The following is a 27,126-nucleotide window of genomic DNA, read 5'->3' as shown; positions in this document are numbered from 1 at the left end:
TTTTGCCATACCCAACTTTCACTCCCATACATTAATGTCGGGACCAACACGCCCCTGTGCACAGCCAGTCGAGCCTTTTTGGATAGTTTCTGACTGCTCATAAAGGCATGCAAAGCTCCATTCACCATGTTCCCCGCGTTCACTCTCCTTTCAATATCACTATCATACTTGCCATCTGATGTAAACTTTGATCCTAGATATACAAACTCTTTCACTTGCTCCACTTTTTCTCCTCCAATCAAAATATTACATGCTGTCATTTCTTTCTCCATTTCAAAAACCAGTGTTTTAGTTTTACTTACGTTCACTTTCATTCCTTTCTCTTTTAAAGCTTCATGCATACAGTTTACCATCTCCTGTAACTCCTCCGCTGATGACGCCAGTATAACCTGATCGTCGGCATAGAGCAGACATTTGACGAGTAACTCATTCATCCTTAATCCACTTTTAGACTCTTTCAAATCTGTCAAACAGCTATCCATAAATAGGTTGAACAGCCACGGTGACGCAACACATCCTTGCCTAACGCCTTTCTCAATCTTAAACCACTCAGTGTGCGCTCCGTTTATCCTGACACAAGCACTCGAATCCTCATATAAGGATTTCAGTGCTCGTATTAAGAGACTGCTCACCCCATGCATAGAAAGTGCTGACCACAATTCATTCCTCTCAACTCTGTCATAGGCCTTTTCCAGATCTACGAATGTGCAATAGACTTTTTGACTCTTGGCCAAAAACTTTTCGGCTATGCACCGCAAGGAAAAGACCTGATCAGTACATCCCATTCCCTTTCGAAATCCCGCTTGAGCATCCCATATTTTGTCATCAGTTTCATTCCTGACTCTATTAATCAATACCTTAGCATACAATTTGCCGACGACGCTAAGCAGGCTTATACCACGATAATTTTTGCAGTCCAGCTGTGACCCTTTTCCTTTGTAAAGTGGCACGATAACAGCCTTACACCAATCTTTTGGTACTCGGCCGCTTTTCCAACACAAATTGAAAAGGCAGTACAACTGACTAGCTACTACGCCTTTTCCTGCTTTAAGCATCTCGACCGACACTCTATCACACCCAGCAGCCTTTCCCGCTTTCATACTCTTAAGTGCTTCCACAATTTCGAACATTTCAATTTCGCCTTCCATCTCATTCTCTTTTTCTTCGCTATAGCAGAAATCTTTCTTATTTCCTTCCTTTTTTTCAAATAAACTTTCAAAATAGTCCTTCCATATCTTTAGTACACATTCTTCTCCTTTCACAACGCTACCATCCTGGCATCTGATCCTAGTCAGCTCTCTGGTTATAGTATTTCCTCGGGCTGACCTTACGGATTTCCAGAATACTTTCAGATTTGACTGAAAGTCTTCTGATAGCCTTTTATCAAAATCCTCTTTATACTCTTCTTTCTTTCTAATCACAGCTTTCTTAACCAAATCTTTCATTTTCTTATATTCCTTACGTGCTTCATTCACATCTTCATCTATAACCTCTTGCATTCTTAAGTTAGCTTTTGCTGCTAACAAATCCAGCCATGCTTTCTTCTTTAATCGCACAAGTTCTTGCACATCTTTACTCATCCACGCATTTTTGTGATTTTTTCCTTTCCTTCTTCTACTTACACCACACACTTCAACAGCTACTTTCACAATTCTTTCTTTAAATTCCTTCCATCCATCTTCAATATCGCTCATTTCCTCTAAATCTTCAAATTCATCCTTCAGTCTATTAATATACTTCTTACCTACATCCATATCTTGCAAATTTTCTACTTTTACTCTTTCCAAAGCGCTGGTTTGCTCCCTTACCCTGTGCCGCCAGCGATTTGTAATATCTTTCTTCATCGTCCTTTGCCTACCCCTCCGGGAAAGAGGCGTGATATTATGTATGTATGTATCATCCTTTTGGCTTAAGTCCCGGTTGCATCCTCGCTACTCTATGGAGGAGCCCGGGGTGCGCCTTTTAACGTCCGTGGATCCTGGATTAGGTAAGACAGGTCTTCACACGAAACGACTCCCATCTGACCTTTTCAGGAGAACCTAACTCATATTGGATAATGGTAACATATTCAGTTGCCTGAATGTGTAGGATACCTCACGATATTGCCCTCACCGTAAGAGCATCGGTTAGCACAGAAACTAATGTACATAACTGAGAAAAGAGTCATTGGTACACGGCCGAGGAAGAATTTGAACCTGTGCATACATTACATTAGCCGAGCACCATAACCATTCAACCACCGACACTCACAACGTAAACATCAACCTTCATAACCAATATTATACATACATACATACATAAATCACGCCTCTTTCCCAGAGGGATAGGCAGATACCACATCTTTCTACTTGCCACGATCTCTGCATACTTCCTTCGCTTCACATTCATAACTCACTTCTTGAAAGCAATTTTATGGTACACTAATACTAACTGCGCCGTGTGGTTCCCGGCACTAATAGAAAAAAGAATAGGACCACTCCATCTCTCTCCCATGGCTATCGTAAAAGGCGACTAAGGGGTAGGCTTATATACTTGGGATTCTTCTTTTAGGCGATGGGCTAGCAACCTGTCACTATTTGAATCTGAATCTTGAAGCAAAATAGCTGAACGTGGCCTATTAGTCTTTTTAAGACGTGATTATATGTACATACATGTATGTATGTATGTAATACTTACATTCCACCTCTCCCGAGAGAGCGTTGGTCTCGTTGAGCAAGTCCATAGCGGTGACGCAATCCAGAATGCTGAGCAAGGTCCTAGTCAAACGAAGGAGGTCGCTAAAACTGTAAAAAAAAATATATGAAAGCAATTAAGAAAAACTCGTCGGCCAACACGGCACTTCTATCCGGTGCAAAAACCTATATACATACATACATACAGTCACGTCTGTATCCCTTGCGGGGTAGACAGGGTTCTCGGCATAAATACAAAAAAAGAATGGATACCATAGATGTCGTAAAAGGCGACTGGGGCGAAAGGGGTAGGCTTATAAACTTGGGATTCTTCATTTAGGCGATGGGCTAGCAACCTGTCACTATTTGAATCTCAATTCTATGATAAAGCCAAACAGCTGAACGTGGCCTATAGGCCGCAAGGGATATAGACGTGACTGTATGTGTGTATGTAAGAAAAAAATATACATTGCTTTTCACAAAAAAAAAAAACAAAAATCCTACTACTATTATAAAGGCGAAAGTTTGTATGGATGTATGGATGTTTGTTACTCTTTCACGCAAAAACTACTGAACCGATTACCATGAAATTTGGTATGTAGGTAGCTGAAGACCCAGAATAACACATAGGCTACTTTTTATCCCAGAGTTCCCGCGGGATTGATAGGGTTTCCATGCGGACGAAGTCGCGGGCGGCCTCTAGTTTACACAATATATAGAAATAGTAACCTGTAAAAACCGAAGTAAATAAGTTCCCTGGCCAGCTTGACCACCTCGAAGGTCAGCTTGTTCTGGTCGTGGTCGCTGAAGTACCAGGTCCTCTTCACCACGTTGCAAAGGTAGTTCTCCACGAAGCTGATGGTGGAAGCGAACTGCTCCTTCACCTTCTCACGATTTGCATCTGGACCGCCTTTCACGCACTGGTAACTATGTAAAGAAATGTATTGGTTAAAAAAAGAAATACATACATACATACATATGGTGCTAAAGAATACGACCACTCCATCTCGTTCCCATGGATGTCGTAAAAGGCGACTAAGGGATAGGCTTATAAACTTGGGATTCTTCTTTTAGGCGATGGGCTAGCAACCTGTTACTATTTGAATCTCAATTCTAACATTAAGCCAAACAGCTGAACGTGGCCTATCAGTCTTTTCAAGACTGTTGGCTCTGTCTACCCCGTAAGGGATAAAGACGTGATCATATGTATATGTATGTATGTATACATATGGTCACGTCTATATCCCATACGGGGTAGACAGAGCCAACAGTCTTGAAGACTAAATGGCCACGTTCAGCTATTTGGCTTAATGTTAGAATTTTTTTGAAAAAAAGAAATATTGAGTGCTAGAAACGTAGTTAGCCTGTCAGCCCCTGTGGCGCAGCGGCAGTACGCTTGTATGTGATACCGGAGGTCCCGGGTTCGAATCCCGGTCAGAGCATGATGAGAAACGAACTCTCTCGGATTGGCCTGGTGTTTGGATTTGGATTATAAATATTTATTATAAAATATAGTATCGTGGTTAAGTATCTCGTTTCGAACTTCTTTCGAGTTTAATCAATCTGTGTAATCTGTCCCTTACATATTGTTTTTATCGCTTAGCCATACAGCTGAACGTGGCCTTACAATATTTTCAAGACTGTGGGCTCTGTTTACCTTGTAAAGTATAAAGACGTGATTATAAGTACGTACATATGTTCCTTTGTAAAGGTTATGGAGATTTCAGTAGTTTTGGTAAGTCATCTGTTAATAACTTATTTTTATTTAACTTAGATTAGATATTGGATTCACTGCAGCACGTGTATCCGCTCGCAGACCTCTGTCCAGAGCCGCGCGTACTTGACGGGGGTGACAGTGTCTCAGGAGCTGCCTCCGCCCTGTGGCTGCAGTAGGACACTCACTGCAGCACGTGTATCCGCTCGCAGACCTCTGTCCAGAGCCGCGCGTACTTGACGGGGGTGACAGTGTCTCAGGAGCTGCCTCCGCCCTGTGGCTGCAGTAGGACACTCACTGCAGCACGTGTATCCGCTCGCAGACCTCTGTCCAGAGCCGCGCGTACTTGACGGGGGTGACAGTGTCTCAGGAGCTGCCTCCGCCCTGTGGCTGCAGTAGGACACTCACTGCAGCACGTGTATCCGCTCGCAGACCTCAGTCCAGAGCCGCGCGTACTTGACGGGGGTGACAGTGTCTCAGGAGCTGCCTCCGCCCTGTGGCTGCAGTAGGACACTCACTGCAGCACGTGTATCCGCTCGCAGACCTCTGTCCAGAGCCGCGCGTACTTGACGGGGGTGACAGTGTCTCAGGAGCTGCCTCCGCCCTGTGGCTGCAGTAGGACACTCACTGCAGCACGTGTATCCGCTCGCAGACCTCTGTCCAGAGCCGCGCGTACTTGACGGGGGTGACAGTGTCTCAGGAGCTGCCTCCGCCCTGTGGCTGCAGTAGGACACTCACTGCAGCACGTGTATCCGCTCGCAGACCTCTGTCCAGAGCCGCGCGTACTTGACGGGGGTGACAGTGTCTCAGGAGCTGCCTCCGCCCTGTGGCTGCAGTAGGACACTCACTGCAGCACGTGTATCCGCTCGCAGACCTCTGTCCAGAGCCGCGCGTACTTGACGGGGGTGACAGTGTCTCAGGAGCTGCCTCCGCCCTGTGGCTGCAGTAGGACACTCACTGCAGCACGTGTATCCGCTCGCAGACCTCAGTCCAGAGCCGCGCGTACTTGACGGGGGTGACAGTGTCTCAGGAGCTGCCTCCGCCCTGTGGCTGCAGTAGGACACTCACTGCAGCACGTGTATCCGCTCGCAGACCTCAGTCCAGAGCCGCGCGTACTTGACGGGGGTGACAGTGTCTCAGGAGCTGCCTCCGCCCTGTGGCTGCAGTAGGACACTCACTGCAGCACGTGTATCCGCTCGCAGACCTCAGTCCAGAGCCGCGCGTACTTGACGGGGGTGACAGTGTCTCAGGAGCTGCCTCCGCCCTGTGGCTGCAGTAGGACACTCACTGCAGCACGTGTATCCGCTCGCAGACCTCTGTCCAGAGCCGCGCGTACTTGACGGGGGTGACAGTGTCTCAGGAGCTGCCTCCGCCCTGTGGCTGCAGTAGGACACTCACTGCAGCACGTGTATCCGCTCGCAGACCTCTGTCCAGAGCCGCGCGTACTTGACGGGGGTGACAGTGTCTCAGGAGCTGCCTCCGCCCTGTGGCTGCAGTAGGACACTCACTGCAGCACGTGTATCCGCTCGCAGACCTCTGTCCAGAGCCGCGCGTACTTGACGGGGGTGACAGTGTCTCAGGAGCTGCCTCCGCCCTGTGGCTGCAGTAGGACACTCACTGCAGCACGTGTATCCGCTCGCAGACCTCTGTCCAGAGCCGCGCGTACTTGACGGGGGTGACAGTGTCTCAGGAGCTGCCTCCGCCCTGTGGCTGCAGTAGGACACTCACTGCAGCACGTGTATCCGCTCGCAGACCTCTGTCCAGAGCCGCGCGTACTTGACGGGGGTGACAGTGTCTCAGGAGCTGCCTCCGCCCTGTGGCTGCAGTAGGACACTCACTGCAGCACGTGTATCCGCTCGCAGACCTCTGTCCAGAGCCGCGCGTACTTGACGGGGGTGACAGTGTCTCAGGAGCTGCCTCCGCCCTGTGGCTGCAGTAGGACACTCACTGCAGCACGTGTATCCGCTCGCAGACCTCTGTCCAGAGCCGCGCGTACTTGACGGGGGTGACAGTGTCTCAGGAGCTGCCTCCGCCCTGTGGCTGCAGTAGGACACTCACTGCAGCACGTGTATCCGCTCGCAGACCTCTGTCCAGAGCCGCGCGTACTTGACGGGGGTGACAGTGTCTCAGGAGCTGCCTCCGCCCTGTGGCTGCAGTAGGACACTCACTGCAGCACGTGTATCCGCTCGCAGACCTCTGTCCAGAGCCGCGCGTACTTGACGGGGGTGACAGTGTCTCAGGAGCTGCCTCCGCCCTGTGGCTGCAGTAGGACACTCACTGCAGCACGTGTATCCGCTCGCAGACCTGAGCCGCGCGTACTTGACGGCGAGGTGACAGTGCTCTCAGGAGCTGCCTCCGCCCTGTGGCTGCAGTAGGACACTCACTGCAGCACGTGTATCCGCTCGCAGACCCTGTGTCCAGAGCCGCGCGTACTTGACGGGGGTGACAGTGTCTCAGGAGCTGCCTCCGCCCTGTGGCTGCAGTAGGACACTCACTGCAGCACGTGTATCCGCTCGCAGACCTCTGTCCAGAGCCGCGCGTACTTGACGGGGGTGACAGTGTCTCAGGAGCTGCCTCCGCCCTGTGGCTGCAGTAGGACACTCACTGCAGCACGTGTATCCGCTCGCAGACCTCTGTCCAGAGCCGCGCGTACTTGACGGGGGTGACAGTGTCTCAGGAGCTGCCTCCGCCCTGTGGCTGCAGTAGGACACTCACTGCAGCACGTGTATCCGCTCGCAGACCTCTGTCCAGAGCCGCGCGTACTTGACGGGGGTGACAGTGTCTCAGGAGCTGCCTCCGCCCTGTGGCTGCAGTAGGACACTCACTGCAGCACGTGTATCCGCTCGCAGACCTCTGTCCAGAGCCGCGCGTACTTGACGGGGGTACAGTGTCTCAGGAGCTGCCTCCGCCCTGTGGCTGCAGTAGGACACTCACTGCAGCACGTGTATCCGCTCGCAGACCTCTGTCCAGAGCCGCGCGTACTTGACGGGGGTGACAGTGTCTCAGGAGCTGCCTCCGCCCTGTGGCTGCAGTAGGACACTCACTGCAGCACGTGTATCCGCTCGCAGACCTCTGTCCAGAGCCGCGCGTACTTGACGGGGGTGACAGTGTCTCAGGAGCTGCCTCCGCCCTGTGGCTGCAGTAGGACACTCACTGCAGCACGTGCTATCCGCTCGCAGACCTCTGTCCAGAGCCGCGCGTACTTGACGGGGGTGACAGTGTCTCAGGAGCTGCCTCCGCCCTGTGGCTGCAGTAGGACACTCACTGCAGCACGTGTATCGCTCGCAGACCTCTGTCCAGAGCCGCGCGTACTTGACGGGGGTGACAGTGTCTCAGGAGCTGCTCCGCCCTGTGGCTGCAGTAGGACACTCACTGCAGCACGTGTATCCGCTCGCAGACCTCTGTCCAGAGCCGCGCGTACTTGACGGGGGTGACAGTGTCTCAGGAGCTGCCTCCGCCCTGTGGCTGCAGTAGGACACTCACTGCAAGCACGTGTATCCGCTCGCAGACCTCTGTCCAGAGCCGCGCGTACTTGACGGGGGGTGACAGTGTCTCAGGAGCTGCCTCCGCCCTGTGGCTTGCAGTAGGACACTCACTGCAGCACGTGTATCCGCTCGCAGACCTCTGTCCAGAGCCGCGCGTACTTGACGGGGGTGACAGTGTCTCAGGAGCTGCCTCCGCCCTGTGGCTGCAGTAGGACACTCACTGCAGCACGTGTATCCGCTCGCAGACCTCTGTCCAGAGCCGCGCGTACTTGACGGGGGTGACAGTGTCTCAGGAGCTGCCTCCGCCCTGTGGCTGCAGTAGGACCACTCACTGCAGCACGTGTATCCGCTCGCAGACCTCTGTCCAGAGCCGCGCGTACTTGACGGGGGTGACAGTGTCCTCAGGAGCTGCCTCCGCCCTGTGGCTGCAGTAGGACACTCACTGCAGCACGTGTATCCGCTCGCAGACCTCTGTCCAGAGCCGCGCGTACTTGACGGGGGTGACAGTGTCTCAGGAGCTGCCTCCGCCCTGTGGCTGCAGTAGGACACTCACTGCAGCACGTGTATCCGCTCGCAGACCTCTGTCCAGAGCCGCGCGTACTTGACGGGGGTGACAGTGTCTCAGGAGCTGCCTCCGCCCTGTGGCTGCAGTAGGACACTCACTGCAGCACGTGTATCCGCTCGCAGACCTCTGTCCAGAGCCGCGCGTACTTGACGGGGGTGACAGTGTCTCAGGAGCTGCCTCCGCCCTGTGGCTGCAGTAGGACACTCACTGCAGCACGTGTATCCGCTCGCAGACCTCTGTCCAGAGCCGCGCGTACTTGACGGGGGTGACAGTGTCTCAGGAGCTGCCTCCGCCCTGTGGCTGCAGTAGGACACTCACTGCAGCACGTGTATCCGCTCGCAGACCTCTGTCCAGAGCCGCGCGTACTTGACGGGGGTGACAGTGTCTCAGGAGCTGCCTCCGCCCTGTGGCTGCAGTAGGACACTCACTGCAGCACGTGTATCCGCTCGCAGACCTCTGTCCAGAGCCGCGCGTACTTGACGGGGGTGACAGTGTCTCAGGAGCTGCCTCCGCCCTGTGGCTGCAGTAGGACACTCACTGCAGCACGTGTATCCGCTCGCAGACCTCTGTCCAGAGCCGCGCGTACTTGACGGGGGTGACAGTGTCTCAGGAGCTGCCTCCGCCCTGTGGCTGCAGTAGGACACTCACTGCAGCACGTGTATCCGCTCGCAGACCTCTGTCCAGAGCCGCGCGTACTTGACGGGGGTGACAGTGTCTCAGGAGCTGCCTCCGCCCTGTGGCTGCAGTAGGACACTCACTGCAGCACGTGTATCCGCTCGCAGACCTCTGTCCAGAGCCGCGCGTACTTGACGGGGGTGACAGTGTCTCAGGAGCTGCCTCCGCCCTGTGGCTGCAGTAGGACACTCACTGCAGCACGTGTATCCGCTCGCAGACCTCTGTCCAGAGCCGCGCGTACTTGACGGGGGTGACAGTGTCTCAGGAGCTGCCTCCGCCCTGTGGCTGCAGTAGGACACTCACTGCAGCACGTGTATCCGCTCGCAGACCTCTGTCCAGAGCCGCGCGTACTTGACGGGGGTGACAGTGTCTCAGGAGCTGCCTCCGCCCTGTGGCTGCAGTAGGACACTCACTGCAGCACGTGTATCCGCTCGCAGACCTCTGTCCAGAGCCGCGCGTACTTGACGGGGGTGACAGTGTCTCAGGAGCTGCCTCCGCCCTGTGGCTGCAGTAGGACACTCACTGCAGCACGTGTATCCGCTCGCAGACCTCTGTCCAGAGCCGCGCGTACTTGACGGGGGTGACAGTGTCTCAGGAGCTGCCTCCGCCCTGTGGCTGCAGTAGGACACTCACTGCAGCACGTGTATCCGCTCGCAGACCTCTGTCCAGAGCCGCGCGTACTTGACGGGGGTGACAGTGTCTCAGGAGCTGCCTCCGCCCTGTGGCTGCAGTAGGACACTCACTGCAGCACGTGTATCCGCTCGCAGACCTCTGTCCAGAGCCGCGCGTACTTGACGGGGGTGACGGGCTCCTGCGGGTCGCGGTCGGCGTGCAGGTGCAGCATCAGGCGGCAGAACGACGCGCGCACCTCGTACGGCAGCTGCTCGTTCGACATACATCTGGGAACAGAGAAAAAATATTAATTTAAAAAAAAAAAAAAAACAATCCGTACATAGTTCTTTGCTTAAAGCTGTGGAGAAAGACTATTCAGGGCCAAGTATTATCGATTAGGGAAAGAGGCGTGATTTTATGTATGTATGTATTATCGTTTGAGATGTTGTAGAACATTTCTAATAGATGGCGTTAGTACAGCAAGATGGCCGACTCGTTTGTTTTTTAAGGGTGCAATAATAAGTTAATCTATCTATATATACTCACTAAACCCGAAACCGCCGAGCTTGCATGAAGAGAATTATGAATGTGGAGGAAGCGAAGGAAGTATGCAGAGATCGTGGCAAGTGGAAGGATGTAGTCTCTGCCTACACCTCCGGGAAAGAGGCATGATATTATGTATACTCACTTCAATATGAGATGTATATGAAGCTGTGGAGAAAGGCTGTTCAGGGCCAAGTACTGTCGGTTGAGGCACATGTTTGAGAACAGGTCAAGTTGGTGGCGGTAGTAATCCAAGATGGCGGCCGATTCGCTGTTCGGATTGACTCTCGCTTCGGCCGCTAGTTCTGATAGTAGTCTTGAATTCTGAAAAGGAAATATTAATATTTAGTATATTATAAAAAAATCTTTTTTCACGCGTTATCTACTGAACCAATTATTATCTTTAATATTTTGTGTATATATATAAAGTAAGGGTCTTGAGAAAGACTAATAGGTACTTAAAGGTACTTTTGATCTCGGTAAAAATATAGTTCCCATGAGCTTTGCGAAAAAGCTGTTTTCTTTTGTAGGTGACGCTAAATTCACGCGGGCGAAGATGCGGGTGAAAGCTAGTTTATTACAAATACGTGTTATGACGTACTCTTTGGTATATATGAGCTATTTTGTTTTACTAGGTACCCAAAAAAAAACCAAAAATAATAAATATATAAATACTCACCTTCTTGTTATTCCACAATAAAATAACTTCGTCTTCAATGGTATACTTGTCATTATCGTCGCCGTCTTTAGATTTAGTATTTTCATATTTCGTCGAGACCAATCTGAATATTCAAAGAAACAAAAGATTTAATTAGTTAAAAGACATTGTCATACATTTCGATTATAATTAGTTGGGATAAATTTTTTTGATATACATATAATCACGTCTATATCTTGAAGACTGAAAAGCCACTTTTTTGATAACCTGTGATAAATCTTATGAATAAGAGACAGAGTACAATACAATACAATAACTCTCTACTGAACCATAACGAATTGCAGCAAAAGGCAAGCTTATCACTAAAAGTGATCTCGTCCATTGTATCCGTGTACTCAATTAGTGTAATTTGTCCAGTATATATTTATTTATTTTATTTTTATTTACTACACGGCTGTCCTGCCAGACGGCGTAGCGATTCGATAACATAGTCACTGTATTATCTAATTAAACCGATTTACCTGCGCAGAGATCAAATTTCTGTATGTCGCGATAATATTTGAGAAGTTGAGCCTATCAGAGCAGGCCATTTCGCGAAATGGCCGCTATTATGAGCGAGACAGGAAACATTTTTCTTTAAATTTAAGTTCAATGTACTTGCAATAAGGTCGTTATTTTTATTGAGTTTTCATTCTTTATGATTTGGCGGTAGGTTACAATGCAGGTACAGGACTCAGGTAGTACTACTGTACCTGGTCTCGATCAGAATGTCCGAGTTGTTGGCACACAGCACACTCTTGCAGATCAGCTCCTGGGTGACGGCGATGGCCTTCTTGTTCGATATGCACAGGTCGCTCAGATAGTCCAGGAATCGGGACTGCCACGTCTTCATGTTTTTACGGACGAGGCCTAAGAATAATTATAACTCCACATTATTTACATAATATTTGATTCGTTTCACGTTCACAGCTAACAAATAAAAAATATGTAAATCAAAGTAGGTGGCGCTAAATTCGGGAGTGTAGGTTTTAGAGTACCAACTTATAAAAGATGTTTACTTTATATATTTACATATATACATATATCCTTTGCGCGATAGACAGAGCCAACAGTCTTAAAATGACTGATAGGCCACGTTCAGCTGTTTGGCTAAATTATAGAATTAAGATTTAAATAGTCACTGGTTGCTAGCCTGTCGTCTAAAAGAAGAATCCCAAGTTTATAAGCCTATCCCTTACTCGCCTCCTAGGACATCCATTGGAGTGGTCCTTTTCTTTTTCTATTGGTGCATTTACAACAAATAAACAACTCACAATAACAATAAATTCAATCATTAGGCCAGGCAGTTAAACTTGGCCTATCAGTCTTTTCGAGACCGTATGCCCCTATCTATCACGTAAGGGAAATACACGTGATTATATGTACATACATACATACATAAAATAACGCCTCTTTCCCGGAGGGGTAGGCAGAGACTACCTTTTTCCACTTGCCACGATCTCTGCATACTTCCTTCGCTTCATCCACATTCATAACTCTCTTCATGCAAGCTCGGCGGTTTCGGGTACTTTTGACCTGACCCGTGATTTTATGTATGTATGTACTGTACATATATGTGGGAATGAAAGTAAAACAGTGCGGAATTATATCGTAAATCTTCTTATTTTATTGGACTTCTTAAAAACACATCTTATAACGTCTTACATCGTACCACAGACTCACTATTCTATCTCTTAATGTTACCAACGTAAAAATAAGGTTAGCTAACAAAAAGGATTTAAATAAAAACAAAACTTCTCCCACATATATGTATATGTAAACAACTCACCGACAAACGTCTCTATCTCCGAAGCCGTGATATGCTTCTCCAGCAGTTTCCTGTTGTTGTGTAGCAGGGCCGTGATGGTGTCTTCGGCCAAGATGTCGTAGCCGATCTGCTTTTGCATAAAGCCGAAGTGTTTCGCTATGTATTCCTATAAATATAAGAATTTTATTGTAATTATCACATCAATTTTTAAGCCGGTACATATAAATTGATTTCGAATGCCATAGGGGTATACTTACAACTGGAAGTCATACGGTAGACTATAAGTTTGTCTCTTAAGAGATGAAATTGTGCTAATTCCTACACTAGGAGTCGACGGGATAAAGTTGAAATTCAATTGTATTCATTCAGTTCTAATACAAGGTGTAACGGAAATGAGGTATCAAACCGCCCAGGATCTAATCTGTGCGTGAAACCAAAAAACTTTTCTTAGTAAGCATGGAGTGAAATCCGAAAATTAAATTTTGATTTCATATAAAAATGCTGACTAGCTGATATTATTACTTCAGTATTCTGTAGTTGGAGCGATGTTTCGGCCCGACCTCCACGAAAGGGAAGATCTTCCACCAGGCTAGGTGAGATGCCTGGGGAACCGCGCAACAGTCGATGTTAGGTCGGAGGTTGTATTCATGCTTCAATTCGTGAAATCATTGTTTGCGCGATTTAGAATCTCCGCTGCTATTGGCTGAACGCGTCAATTCCTTCGCGACGATTGACAGTTGGTGTGTGGCATTATTAGTGATGTCGCTACAATACCTATAATTTATTTCTCGGATTTCAATCTTTCTATAGATAAGGAAAGTTATTCAGTGTCACGGGCTGGGCTGTATATGTGAATGCTATCATCATCCTTCAGGTCCAGTTACATCCTCTGTGGCTTGAGGATTTACGTCTTACCTGATAATTAAATTATTATATTATGCAAATTAAAGTTTGAATTTGAATTTAATTCCTTTAACAGATCATTAATAGCTACTGCTTTTTCAATGATTTTAAAATAATACACAAGCAAATGTTTTGTTCCCGAAGACAAAAAGCCATCTTGTAATAAGCCCTAAATCACTCTATTCAAATTTAGCAAACAGAATCATGACTTTTAGGAACACTGACCTGATTTTTCCGGTAATCCTGCTGACTCAGCCGTAATATCCGGTAGCACAGCCGGAACATGTACTTGTAGGGGGCGTAGCGAGGGTCGTACAACTCCTCGATCTTCAAGAACGGCTCGCCCTCAGCGGTCTCTTGGAATGGGCCCTGGGAAGAGACACACAGTTGCCACTAAGAATATAAGACGAACCAAAATGGCGGCGGTGGTTTATGCCAGCCATATGCATACGCAGGGAAAAGTAATAAATACGCACCACCCATAAAATAATGCCTACTATTTAAAATAGTACCACAAGGTAAAACACTGAAACGCTTTCAATTGTTTAAATGGTAATTGGGGGAGGTCAATGACCGTCATTGGACTTCTTGCAGCTGAAATGATGACGTGTCCACATTACCTGCAGTATCTTGAACAGCTGCCGCAGTATGTACTGCTCCCGCAGCAGCTTCTGCCTGTCCCTGTTGGGGTTCTCCACCACCAGGTCGAGGGCCTCGGACTTGTTGGGCTCGTTCTCGAAGCCCGCTATGAAGTACACGATGTCTTGGAGGAGGCATGTCAGAGCCCTGGGATTAAAGACATACATACATATAGTCACGTCTATATATAAATAAATAAATAAATATATACAGGACAAATTACACAGATTGAGTTAGCCTCGAAGTAAGTTCGAGACTTGTGTTACGAGATGCTAACTCAACGATACTTTATTTTATAATAAATACTTATATAGATAAACATCCAAGACCCAGGCCAATCAGAGAAAGTTCTTTTCTCATCATGCCCTGACCGGGATTCGAACCCGGGACCTCCGGTGACACAGACAAGCGTACTACCGCTGCGCCACAGAGGCCGTCAATATAGTCAGAGTGAAAGGTCACGTTCAGCTGTATGGCTTCATGATGGAATCGAGATTCAAATAGTGACAGGTTGCTAGCCCATCGCCTACAAGAGGAATCCCATATATATATAAGCCTATCCTTTTGTCGCCTTTTACACGTCCATATGCGCGAAAAGATATGGAGTAGTTCTAATTTAAAGTGCGGGAAACGGGCTCAATTGAAGACATTATTGAATAATTTGGTTCACTTGGAGGCATTGATACAAGTGCTATAGCTTTCTACTAGCAGTTTAAATCAAAAGCTTCTGCACTGTTCTAGAAGACTGCTCTAAAGAAGTTTCAACCACAAAGATCCAGAATGTTCTAGAACTCACTTTCTCTCGTTGTGCTCCATGTTGCCGAGGTGCAGCTTGGTCGTTCGCGAAGTCCAAATCCCGTTCCTCGCTTGGAGACACCGATATCATTAAGAAAGCTTCCTTGTCTTCATTAGAATGTTCTAGATCTTCCTAGTTCCTAATCCACGCTTGGTGACACTGACTGCGTTATCTCTTGAGAGTCCAACCTGAAATGTACTAGAGGACACCCACTTTCTTCCGTTCCTCGCTCGGAGACACTGGCATTAGTGCGTCAGCCTGCTTATATACCTTCTGAAAGCGTCAAGAATGTTCTAGAACTCACTTCCTCTCGTTGTGCTCGATGTTGCCCAGGTGCAGCTTGGTCGACAGGGCCGACAGCACCTTGCACGCGTCGTTCGCGAAGTCCAAGTCCCGAACCTCGCTTGGAGACACCGATATCATTAAGAAAGCTTCCTTGTCTTCATTAGAATGTTCTAGATCTTCCTAGTTCCTAATCCACGCTTGGTGATACTGAATGCGTTAACTCTTGAAGGTTCAACCTGAAATGTACTAGAGGACACCGACTTTCTTCCGTTTCTCGCTCGGAGACACTGGCATTAGTGCGTCAGCCTGCTTATATACCTTCTGAAAGCATCAAGAATGTTCTAGAACTCACTTCCTCTCGTTGTGCTCGATGTTGCCCAGGTGCAGCTTGGTCGTTCGCGAAGTCCAAAATATCCCGTTCCTCGCTTGCAGACACCGATATTAATGCGAAAGCTTCTTTGTCTTCATTAGAATGTTCTAGATCTTCCTAGTTCCTAATCCACGCTTGGTGACACTGACTTCATTTTCTCTTAAAGGTCCAACCTGAAATGTACTAGAGGACGCCCACTTTCTTCCGTTCCTCGCTCGGAGACACTGACATTAGTGCGTCAGCCTGCTTATGTTCCTTCTGAAAGCGTCAAGAATGTTCTAGAACTCACTTCCTCTCGTTGTGCTCGATGTTGCCCAGGTGCAGCTTGGTCGTTCGCGAAGTCCAAAATATCCCGTTCCTCGCTTGGAGACACCGATATTAATGCGAAAGCTTCTTTGTCTTCATTAGAATGTTCTAGATCTTCCTAGTTCCTAATCCACGCTTGGTGACACTGACTTCGTTTTCTCTTGAAGGTCCAACCTGAAATGTACTAGAGGACACCCACTTTCTTCCGTTCCTCGCTCGGAGACACTGGTATTAGTGCGTCAGCCTGCTTATGTTCCTTCTGAAAGCGTCAAGAATGTTCTAGAACTCACTTCCTCTCGTTGTGCTCGATGTTGCAGAGGTGCAGCTTGGTCGTTCGCGAAGTCCTCATCCCGTTCCTCGCTTGGAGACACCGATATCATAAAGCTTCCTTGTCTTCATTAGAATGTTCTAGATCTTTCCAGTTCTTAAACCACGCTTGGTGATACTGACTGCGTTAACTCTTGAAGGTTCAACCTGAAATGTACTAGAGGACACCTACTTTCTTCCGTTCCTCGCTCGGAGTGCTTATGTTCCTTCTGAAAACGTCAAGAATGTTCTAGAACTCACTTCCTCTCGTTGTGCTCGATGTTGCCCAGGTGCAGCTTGGTCGTTCGCGAAGTCCTCATCCCGTTCCTCGCTTGGAGACACCGATATCATAAAGCTTCCTTGTCTTCATTAGAATGTTCTAGATCTTTCCAGTTCTTAAACCACGCTTGGTGATACTGACTGCGTTAACTCTTGAAGGTTCAACCTGAAATGTACTAGAGGACACCTACTTTCTTCCGTTCCTCGCTCGGAGTGCTTATGTTCCTTCTGAAAACGTCAAGAATGTTCTAGAACTCACTTCCTCTCGTTGTGCTCGATGTTGCCCAGGTGCAGCTTGGTCGTTCGCGAAGTCCTCATCCCGTTCCTCGCTTGGAGACACCGATATCATAAAGCTTCCTTGTCTTCATTAGAATGTTCTAGATCTTTCCAGTTCTTAAACCACGCTTGGTGATACTGACTGCGTTAACTCTTGAAGGTTCAACCTGAAATGTACTAGAGGACACCTACTTTCTTCCGTTCCTCGCTCGGAGTGCTTATGTTCCTTCTGAAAACGTCAAGAATGTTCTAGAACTCACTTCCTCTCGTTGTGCTCGATGTTGCCCAGGTGCAGCTTGGTCGTTCGCGAAGTCCTCATCCCGTTCCTCGCTTGGAGACACCGATATCATAAAGCTTCCTTGTCTTCATTAGAATGTTCTAGATCTTTCCAGTTCTTAAACCACGCTTGGTGATACTGACTGCGTTAACTCTTGAAGGTTCAACCTGAAATGTACTAGAGGACACCTACTTTCTTCCGTTCCTCGCTCGGAGTGCTTATGTTCCTTCTGAAAACGTCAAGAATGTTCTAGAACTCACTTCCTCTCGTTGTGCTCGATGTTGCCCAGGTGCAGCTTGGTCGTTCGCGAAGTCCTCATCCCGTTCCTCGCTTGGAGACACCGATATCATAAAGCTTCCTTGTCTTCATTAGAATGTTCTAGATCTTTCCAGTTCTTAAACCACGCTTGGTGATACTGACTGCGTTAACTCTTGAAGGTTCAACCTGAAATGTACTAGAGGACACCTACTTTCTTCCGTTCCTCGCTCGGAGTGCTTATGTTCCTTCTGAAAACGTCAAGAATGTTCTAGAACTCACTTCCTCTCGTTGTGCTCGATGTTGCCCAGGTGCAGCTTGGTCGACAGGGCCGACAGCACCTTGCACGCGTCATTAGCGAAGTCCAAGTCCCGAACCTCGCTCGGGGACACCGATATTAACGCGAAAGCTTCCTTGTCTTCCTTCACTATTGAGCAGCCCACCTGCAAAATAGTATATATTTGTACATACATACATATGGTCACGTCTATATCCCATACGGGGTAGACAGAGCCAACAGTCTTGAAGACTTAATGGCCACGTTCAGCTTGTGATGATTCAAATAGTGACAGGTTGCTAGCCCATCGCCTAAAAGAAGAATCTCAAGTTTATAAGCCTATCCTTTGTCGCCTTTTACGACATCCATGGGAAAGAGATGGAGTGGTCCTATTCTTTTTTGTATTGGTGACGGGAACCACACGGCATATTATATATTTGTTGAGAAACAAATTCTTGCTTGATAGCTTCCATGCAAAAACAGTGTGTACCAAATGCTTCACTTAACGTGCACATTGTAAAAGTCCATCAAGGGAGAAGCGAATAAACTTGGGATTCTTCTTTAGCAACATGTTACTGTTTAAATCCCAATCTATCATAAGCCCATCGCCTAAAATAAGAATCACAATTTATAAGCCTTTCCCTTAGTCGCCTTTTACGACTTTTATGGAAATGACTTATTCTCTTTTATATTGGTGCCGGGAACCACACGGTACGGAACGTAAAGAATTATTATATACAAATATTTTTATTATCACGTCTCATTTCCGAACAGAATACAAATACTAAATCTTTCCACTGACCACAGTCCCGATTTTTTCGACTTATAAAATCAACATTTAACTTATCGTTACATATTTAAAAGCTTATATAAAATACATACATACATACATATGATCACGTCTATATCCCTTGCGGGGTAGACAGAGCCAACAGTCTTGAAAAGACTGAATGGCCACGTTCAGCTATTTGGCTTAATGATAGAACCGAGATTCAAATAGTGACAGGTTGCTAGCCCATCGCCTAAAAGAGGAATCCTAAGTTTATAAGCCTATCCCTTAGTCGCCTTTTACGACATCCATGGGAAAGAGATGGAGTGGTCCTATTCTTTTTTGTAATAGTGCCGGGAACCACACGTATATAAAATAAGCAGCTTTTTTATGTAAAAATTGTATCTTTATGACTATTACTAATTAAATCCAAACAGATTTATTCAATGGTTTAGACTATTATTATTTCCAAGTCGGTATAACCTATTTCTTTTAGTAGTATAGATTTTTGGGCCCTTTGGCAGGTTTTAAGACATTCTTTTCCACACTATAGAGAAATAAAATGACTTACTTTAGACATGACGGGTTTCTCTTCATCCTTGTCAATGGGTATCGAAGTGGAATGCACCCACGTATGCGTGCAAAGGTGCTGTAACCTGAAACAGGATGAGAACATAAAACTCTAGAAAAATCTTCAAAAAACAAAAAATATATAAAAATTTCTGGCCAAAATAACAAATATTAACTACTAGCTGTGCCCGCGACTTCGTCCGCGTGGAATAGTTATTTTGGGCATCATTGTAGCCCTCAAGGATGAATAATTTTCCCTGTTTTTTGTTTTCACATTTTTCATTATTTCTTTGCCCCTTATAGTTGCAGCGTGATTTTATATAGCCTAAATCCTTCTTCGATAAATGGTCTATTCGACGCAAATTTTTCAATTCGAACCAGTAGTTCCTGAGATTAGCGCGTTCAAACAAACAAACAAACTCTGCAGCTTTATAATATTAAGTACAGATTTAGGACCAACTTGAAAATTGGTGTATGTATGTATTGTAAATTGACGTCCGATGAAAATGCTGTAGTGTAGTTTGTCCGCCGCTTCTACACATGCGCTTTGGAAGCGGTATTAGTTATAATTAGACTTAAGTGATGTGACGTCAATTAGTGATACCTTATATCCAATTTTGAAAATAAATCTATTCTATTCTTCCTACACTGACATAGCTGAATTACCTGACATAGCTGAATTACCTGACATAGCTGAATTACCTGACATAGCTGAATTACCTGACATAGCTGAATTACCTGACATAGCTGAATTACCTGACATAGCTGCTCTGAGGCACAGGCGCGTCGGAGTGGGTCATGGTGGTGGGGTCCAGCTCGAACAGAGTAGCAATCTCTGAAGAGTGCGGCACTGAAACCAGTTGGTAGGCTGGCGAGCCGGCTTCCATTACTGCATCTCTGCAAAAAAAAATATTGCAAAGTGTAATGTAACTGTTTCATTCTTCTTTCTTTGTTTTTCTTTCTTTTCTATATTATGGCTTACACCGGACTTTCGGTGATTCTGTCAATGTCATGGTTTGAAGAGACACGAAGTTACAAAACTGGACGGTATAACGAAAACCACAATGACAACGTCATTACGTTTGACAATTTTTTTTTAAAGTAAGTTTAATACACAACACCTATAATCCATACATATAACAAAACTGTAACTGAACTTTGTCTGTACATTGAAGATATTTAAGAAAAAAAAATATAAGGCGTCTTTTTAGGGTCAATAGTAATGAATAAAAATTTTGAATTTGAATTAGGATTGAAAAGACTCACGGTGGTTTGTTGCAAGCTTCGGCCGCCAGGTAGTGTCCGGTGGCGAGGTGTTTGAACCGGAATATCGAGTTCCAATGGCCGGCACCGCCTCTGCACGGGTCGTGTTGTACCACCTTGTTAACAAATATAACAATTTACCAGCTAATTTACAAACAGTTACGTGCATACATTAATAGATAGTCGACATTAACAATTTTACAATTAAATAAAGATCACTTGCCGCGACGATATCGTTCAAGAAAGAAACATATGTACATAAGTAGTAACTAAATCTAAATTATAATTATTTAAGTCCTGCCCACTAGCCAAGACAATAAAAATATATAACACCCTTCCTGACAATTTACGTTGTGAAGAAAACGATAAAATATTAATAAATCAATTAAAATGATTACTAATAAATAAAGCATACTCGTATTGTACAATTAACGAGTTTTTTAAGGATAAAAATTTGGAATTGACATTAAATACAAATTGAACATGTTGACGAAATAAAATTTTTAATCAACTTATATAATGCTAATTTGAATTGTAGGTGTGTGAATAACAGGAGTTTTATGTAAAGGGTACCTATAAAACGTGGTGTTTTTTCAGGGTATTTTGTCAAGTCAGCTAAGGTTTATTTCTTAAATAAATTCTAGAAATACTAATGTCACGAACGAGCTGTTAGTCACAATCGAGCGAACAGCGTATGATAAACAGTATTCTATACTGGTGTAAGATTATTGTACGCGGCGTCCTCAAGGTTTTATGTTAGGACCGCTAATGTTTATTTTGCAACTTCAAAATCTTACCTCGCACTCCCACAAAGCCTTGCTGCTGGTAGCAGCCGTGGCACTGGACCTTCCGGTGGTACGCAGAAACACATGATGCCTCTTGCGATACTCGTCCATTGTCAAAAATTTCTCCTGTTCCGCGTGGAACAGTCTCACTACGTCCCCACCCTTCAGAATCTCCTCTTGGTTTTCTTTGTGCTCGAGAAAGAGTGTCACCTTCCATGACGTGGATGAGTTCACCACATTCACCTTGGAAAGAAGTTAATATTGATCATTTAAAAATAAATTGCCATATAATATGATGCTGCTGATCTGACAAAGAGGTAGAATAGCGGTAAAAATTTACGAAGAACAAATAACGTAAACCTTTGATAAGCCAGTTGAGATGCACCCTGATGTAACCTATACCTATTTTAATTTAAAAAATATATAGACAGATAAAAGATTCGAAATCGAGGATTTCAAGTTTTTGATGATCCAATGACAGATAATACAAGTTTACCATAGACTAAATATGTAGAATTTGAAAAGAACTTCTTTTATAACAATTCGAATTTTTTTATTAAAGTCTTGTCTCTGACTCTCGTCTTTGACTTATCTCAGAAGGACGAAGGTATAAAAACATGTATATTTATTTATATTTATTTATTTATGTAGTCATTACTGACCTCCATACAGCCACTATTGTCAGGTAGCTCGTGATTTGAGGATACGTGTAGGACTTGTTGACCAGCATTCACCGGGTTCATTATCACTTTGTCTCCAACCACCACATTATCCCCTGTCAAGGAGAAAGATAGCAATAAAGAATTATAATATTTATAGGATAGAACGATTTCCGCTGTTACTTGGACTTGACGTGCAGCAGTTGATTTACTTTACAAAAACCAAAAAAAAACCGAACGCGTTTTTTTTAATTTACTAAGCAGATATTTATTATATTATCTCTATAGTGCCATGTAGTTCCCGGCACCAATGAAAGAAGAATAGGACCACTCTATCTCTTTACGACGCGACTAAGGGATAGGTTTACAAACTTGGGATTCTATTTTTTAGGCGCATACACGTTCATAGTACAACCTATCGACGATCACGTTTTAAATGTGCTAGCTAAGCGTGCCAGAAGTATTTGACTGACTCACCAGTCGATCGTAGTTTATAGAAAGGCATGACGTAGAACCATGAGCCCTCATTGCCATTCGCGTCCAAGTGAACGCGCATTGCATTCTTCTCAAGCAATGCCGGCAGTCTCTTGTTCACCTGCAAATATAACATACATACATATATACATACATATGATCACGTCTATATCCCTTGTGGGGTAGACAGAGCCAACAGTCTTGAAAAGACTGAATGGCCACATTCAGCTGCTCGGCTTAATGATGAAATTGAGATCCAAATAGTGACAGGTTGCTAGGCCATCGCCTAAAAAAAGAATCACTAATATGTAAGCCTATCCCTTAGTCGCCTTTTAAGACATCCATGGGAAAGAAATGGGCTGGTCCTATTCTTTTCTGTATTGGTGCCGGGAACCACACGGCAATTTTTTTTACAATCCAACATTAAAACTAATAGATAGTAAGTACATCTTTATGTGGAACAATTGTGAGATAGTTTAGAACCCAGTCTGGGTTTCGTACTAAGCAGAGCTATAGTATCTCAGTACACCTGCTTCCCCCACAAGGTGTTACAGTGTAAAAATGTCTATTATAAAACATTAAATACGCTTACCTAAGTAAGCATCTAAATGTAGGACGATTCTATTGGACGAAATAATACTGCCGTAAAGCTATTTACATATAAAAATTTGCAGATAGTCAAATCGCCCTAAACTCTGCTAACGATCAACTTTGGTGTGTAGAAGGTATTATTGATACCATCTCGAGGATAAGAAGGCCGTGTTCTCACAGTCCCGTCTTCTCGAGATAAGAATGTCTAAGGCTGTGTACTCACAGTCTCGTCTTCTCTAAACAAGCAGGCCTTAGGTCGCGTACACATAGCCTCGTCTCTTCTAGAGTAGGTCTAAGGCCGCGCACTCACAGTCTCGTCTTCTCTAGAGTAGACAGTCTAGAGCCGCGTACTTACAGTCTCGTCTTCTCTAGACAAGGTCCAAAGCCGTGTACTCACAGTCTCGTCTTCTCTAGACACAGTCTTAAGCAACGAACTGACAGTCCCGTATTCCCTGGACACAGTCTAAAGCAGCGTACTGACAGTCCCGTATTACGCGCCCTTAGGCTTTGTCCAGGACAAAGCCTAAGGGCGCGTACTCACAGTCTCGACTTCTCTAAACTTGCAGGCCTCAGGCTGCGCACTCACAGTCTCGTCTTTCTAGAGTGGGGCTAAGGCCGCTTACTCACAGTCTCGACTTCTCTAAACAAGGTCTAAAGCCGCATTCTCACAGCTCGTCTTCTCTAAACACAGTCTAAAGCAGCGTACTGACAATCCCGTATTCCCTGGACAAAGCCTAAGGGCGCGTACTTACAGTCTCGACTTCTCTAAACAAGGTCTAAAGCCGCATACTCACAGCTCGTCTTCTCTAAACACAGTCTAAAGCAGCGTACTCACAGTCTCGACTTCTCTAAACAAGAAGGCCTCATGCCGCGCACTCACAGTCTCGTCTTCTTTAGAGTAGAAGGTCTAAGGCCGCACACTCACATTCTTGTCTTCTCAAGGTCTAAGGCAGCGTACACACAGTCTCGACCTCTCTAAACAAGAAGGCCTCAGGCCGCACACTCACATTCTCGTCTTCCCTAGAGTAGAAGGTCTAAGGCCGCGTACTCACAGTTTCGACCTCTCTAAACAAGAAGGCCTCAGGCCGCACACTCACAGTCGTCTTCTCTAAAGTAGAAGGTCTAAGGCCGCGTACTCACAGTGAGGTACTTATTGGACTTGACGTGCAGCAGTTGAATCACGCTACCGTACTGCACGACAGTCCCCAACAGCTTCTTGTTCTCTAACTCATTCTGCTTTTTCTCGATCTCAGCGGCATGCTGGAACAAAAGTTACTCAAATAAATTAAGAAAATATACAAACTACTTTTTCGAAAACATACATACATATGGTCACGTCTATATCTCTTGTGGGCTAGACAGAGCCAACAGTCTTGAAAAGACTGAATGGCCACGTTCAGCTATTTGGCTTAATGATAGAATTGAGATTCAAATAGTGATAGGTGGCTAGCCCATCGCCTAAAAGTTTGTAAGCCTATCCCTTTTTCGGAACGACGTTAAATTAATATTATATTTAAAACTTGGGATTCTTCTTTTAGGCGATGGGCTAGAATGGGCTAACATAGTATTATAGGAACTAGGATTTCATTTAAAATATCAACTTCAAGAATTAACTGTGCATCAAACAATACGAGCGAGACATTGATACAATTGTGTAAATTAGTCCAGATCAGTCAGTGGGCGACCAATCAACAAAGTATCGTATAAGTAGACTAGAGAGCGTCCGCGGCTCCACCCGCCTTAAATGAAAAATCCCGTTATCTCCGATCTCCCGCGGGAATTCCAAGAACCATTCCTTAGCGAATGCCTAAATCATAGCAATTCAAATTTATTCCTTAAAAATACGTATTTTTGACAATTAATTATATACATGTGTATATAACGATGGTCAGAAATTAAGTGTCAGACATACTTTGCCAGGCGTAGGAAATCACATTCAAATCAAATATTATAAGTATAGTAAATCTTACAAATTAATCCACATGTCAAATTTCAACTCGAGCTGTCCATTAGTTTGTCGCTGCGTTGATGGATCAGTCAATCAATCTTAGTGTCTTATATCCTACTAATATTATGAATGCAAAAGTTTGTGAGTATGTCAGGATGTCAGTATGGATGTTTGTTACTCATTCACGCAAAACCTACTGAACCGATTACGATGATATTTGGTATTTAGGTAGACCTGAAGACCCAGAATAACATGTAGGCTACTTTTTATGCCGGAGTTCTCGCGGGAATCATTCCACGCGAACGAATTCGCGGGCGGCCTCTATTATTAGATAAAAATATAATTCATACATTAACTGAATTAGTTTCTAGAAGAGGATTATCTTAGTTGGTAATTAAAAACAAAATAATTACAATAAACTGTACGAAAATCATCTTGCAATCTCAAATTAACATAACAAAATATTAAGAAACCAAAATAAACAGGTCATCATATTGTGCAACTTAAAAGCGAACAATGCTTCAATATAATCCGAGCGTATAATATATCTGTCAATGTAGAAATTTCAACTTTATTACCAAAGCGTAGAGCCAATTACTTTGACGCATAGCGCCATTAAGTCTGAGCGTTGTATAAATCATCTGTCCCTTTGTATTTGAAGCTAAATTTACTGGAATGGGTGCTTATATCATTTGTAACCCTGTTAAAAGGGTCACGGAGGCAGGTGAGGATTCCTCTAGATTTCTTGACTTTAATCTCTCCCAGATCTTATCCGTGTAGTTTCGGGCGCTCTGCCTCATAAATTCCTTTCATAGTTCCTGTCAACATCCATTCTCTCGACATGTCCAAACCATCTCAACATACTCTTTTCAATTTTAGTCACCACATACTCTTTCACTCCACAAATTTCTTTAACATCCATAATTCTAACTCGATCTTTTAAACTAACACCACACATACTTCTTAAAGCTCTCATATCAACTGCATTTACTCTACTTTTATTTTATTCCTGCCATACCCAACTCTCATACATAAGTGTAGGCAGTAACACACCATTATGCACGGCCAATCGAGCACTTTTTGATACCCTCCTACTTCTCATAAAAGAATGTAATGCCCCATTTACTTTATTTCCCGCAGCCACTCTTCCTTCTATATCTCCCTCATACTTGCCAGTTAATTCATTTTATTACAGTTAAAACTCTGGAAACAGCTAGCAAAATGTAAAACTTCCGACTTTTTACAATTTATTACAAAGTTTAACCAAACCTAGTCGCTACAATGTCTAATGAAACCTTCGTACATTCGAAACGAATTTAATAGGAAAAGTTTTAATTCACTCGACACGAATCCCACGGAACGAGACGAACTAAATTTAAAACACAAAATATTACTTTCTTTAACAAAAATGACCACAAAGATGATATAAATCACATTAATGTTGTTATGCAATGGATATAAATGGCACACAATTATAACATTAATATTTTTATGTGAAAAGACAAAGACATGTATATACGTATATATGTATGTAGTGTCAACAAGCGCCGTGTGGTACCCGGCACCAATAAAAAAAAGAATAGGACCACTCCATCTCTCTCCCATGGATGTCGTAAAAGGCGACTAAGGGGTAGGCTTATAAACTTGGGATTCTTCTTTAAGGCGATGGGCTAGCAACCTGTCTCTATTTGAATCTCAATTCTATCTTAAAACCAAATAGCTGAACATGGCCTATCAGTCTTTTCAAGACTGTTGGCTCTGTCTACCCCGCAAAGGATATAGACATGATTATATGTATGTGTCAATTAGCTGCGTGCCATGGCACGCAGCATTAAACCATGGTTTAATGGTAAACCTACTTTTATGTTCTTCCAGGTTATATTCTGCCCGATTACTAGATATCAGAGAAAAACTTTTACATTAATTTATGTCGGCAAATTTAAAGTAGCGAAATTGTGATTTATCGATCGAAAAAGTTCGTCGACCCATCTATTAAAAGCATTAAAAGGCAATTGATGAAAGAATTACATTTGATGAAAGGTGAAAATAACAGGAATGTCGGCCGCATTATTTTTGAATGTCATTGATTTATTTTTTAACGTACAGTTGGGCACATATAAAACTATGCATCGGTAATATAAGTATATCAACGTATAACAATCTATTTTATAACAAATGTCAAAAATACATAAACATAATCACGCCTCTTTTCCAAGGGGACAAAGAGACTACATATCTTCCTGCTTGCCACGATCCCTGTATATTTCTTTCACTTCATCTTAATCTTCTCTCTATGCTAGCAAGTTGGTTTAAGGTACTAACGTACTACGGTTTAAGGTTTAGACCTTTCGCCCGGACGTCCCCGAT

At 44.8% G+C, this 27,126-nt stretch overlaps 1 protein-coding gene across 5 annotated transcripts in view; it reads right to left on the bottom strand.

The window, feature by feature from the left end:
• Positions 1-27,126, bottom strand: part of LOC106139652 (inositol 1,4,5-trisphosphate receptor) — a 77,341-nt gene that overhangs the window by 48,137 nt on the left and 2,078 nt on the right. For 4 of the 5 annotated variants that reach the window (XR_009657389.1, XR_009657390.1, XR_009657391.1 and 1 more), the window contains exons 1-10: positions 15,374-15,502; positions 14,255-14,420; positions 13,860-14,003; positions 12,753-12,897; positions 11,677-11,833; positions 10,946-11,048; positions 10,412-10,590; positions 9,855-10,010; positions 3,402-3,599; positions 2,677-2,783 (exon numbers count right to left, since the gene is read on the bottom strand). Coding sequence is in view for 2 of the 5 variants with exons in the window: in XM_060951581.1 (XP_060807564.1) it covers positions 2,677-2,783; positions 3,402-3,599; positions 9,855-10,010; positions 10,412-10,590; positions 10,946-11,048; positions 11,677-11,833; positions 12,753-12,897; positions 13,860-14,003; positions 14,255-14,420; positions 15,374-15,492 (1,474 nt within the window). In the remaining 3 variants the exon portion in view is untranslated. Of the gene's footprint in view, positions 1-2,676; positions 2,784-3,401; positions 3,600-9,854; positions 10,011-10,411; positions 10,591-10,945; positions 11,049-11,676; positions 11,834-12,752; positions 12,898-13,859; positions 14,004-14,254; positions 14,421-15,373; positions 15,503-17,705; positions 17,867-19,040; positions 19,126-19,795; positions 19,937-20,305; positions 20,419-21,099; positions 21,331-21,749; positions 21,863-22,223; positions 22,342-23,951; positions 24,072-27,126 lie in introns of those variants that run through there. The other variant, XM_060951582.1, reaches the window with a different exon arrangement.

The sequence above is a fragment of the Amyelois transitella genome, chromosome 25 (genome assembly GCF_032362555.1).
Source record: "Amyelois transitella isolate CPQ chromosome 25, ilAmyTran1.1, whole genome shotgun sequence".
Classification (NCBI taxonomy): domain Eukaryota; kingdom Metazoa; phylum Arthropoda; class Insecta; order Lepidoptera; family Pyralidae; genus Amyelois; species Amyelois transitella.
The sequence above is the reverse complement of the archived record's forward strand: the minus strand, read 5'-3'. Positions and strand labels throughout refer to the sequence as shown.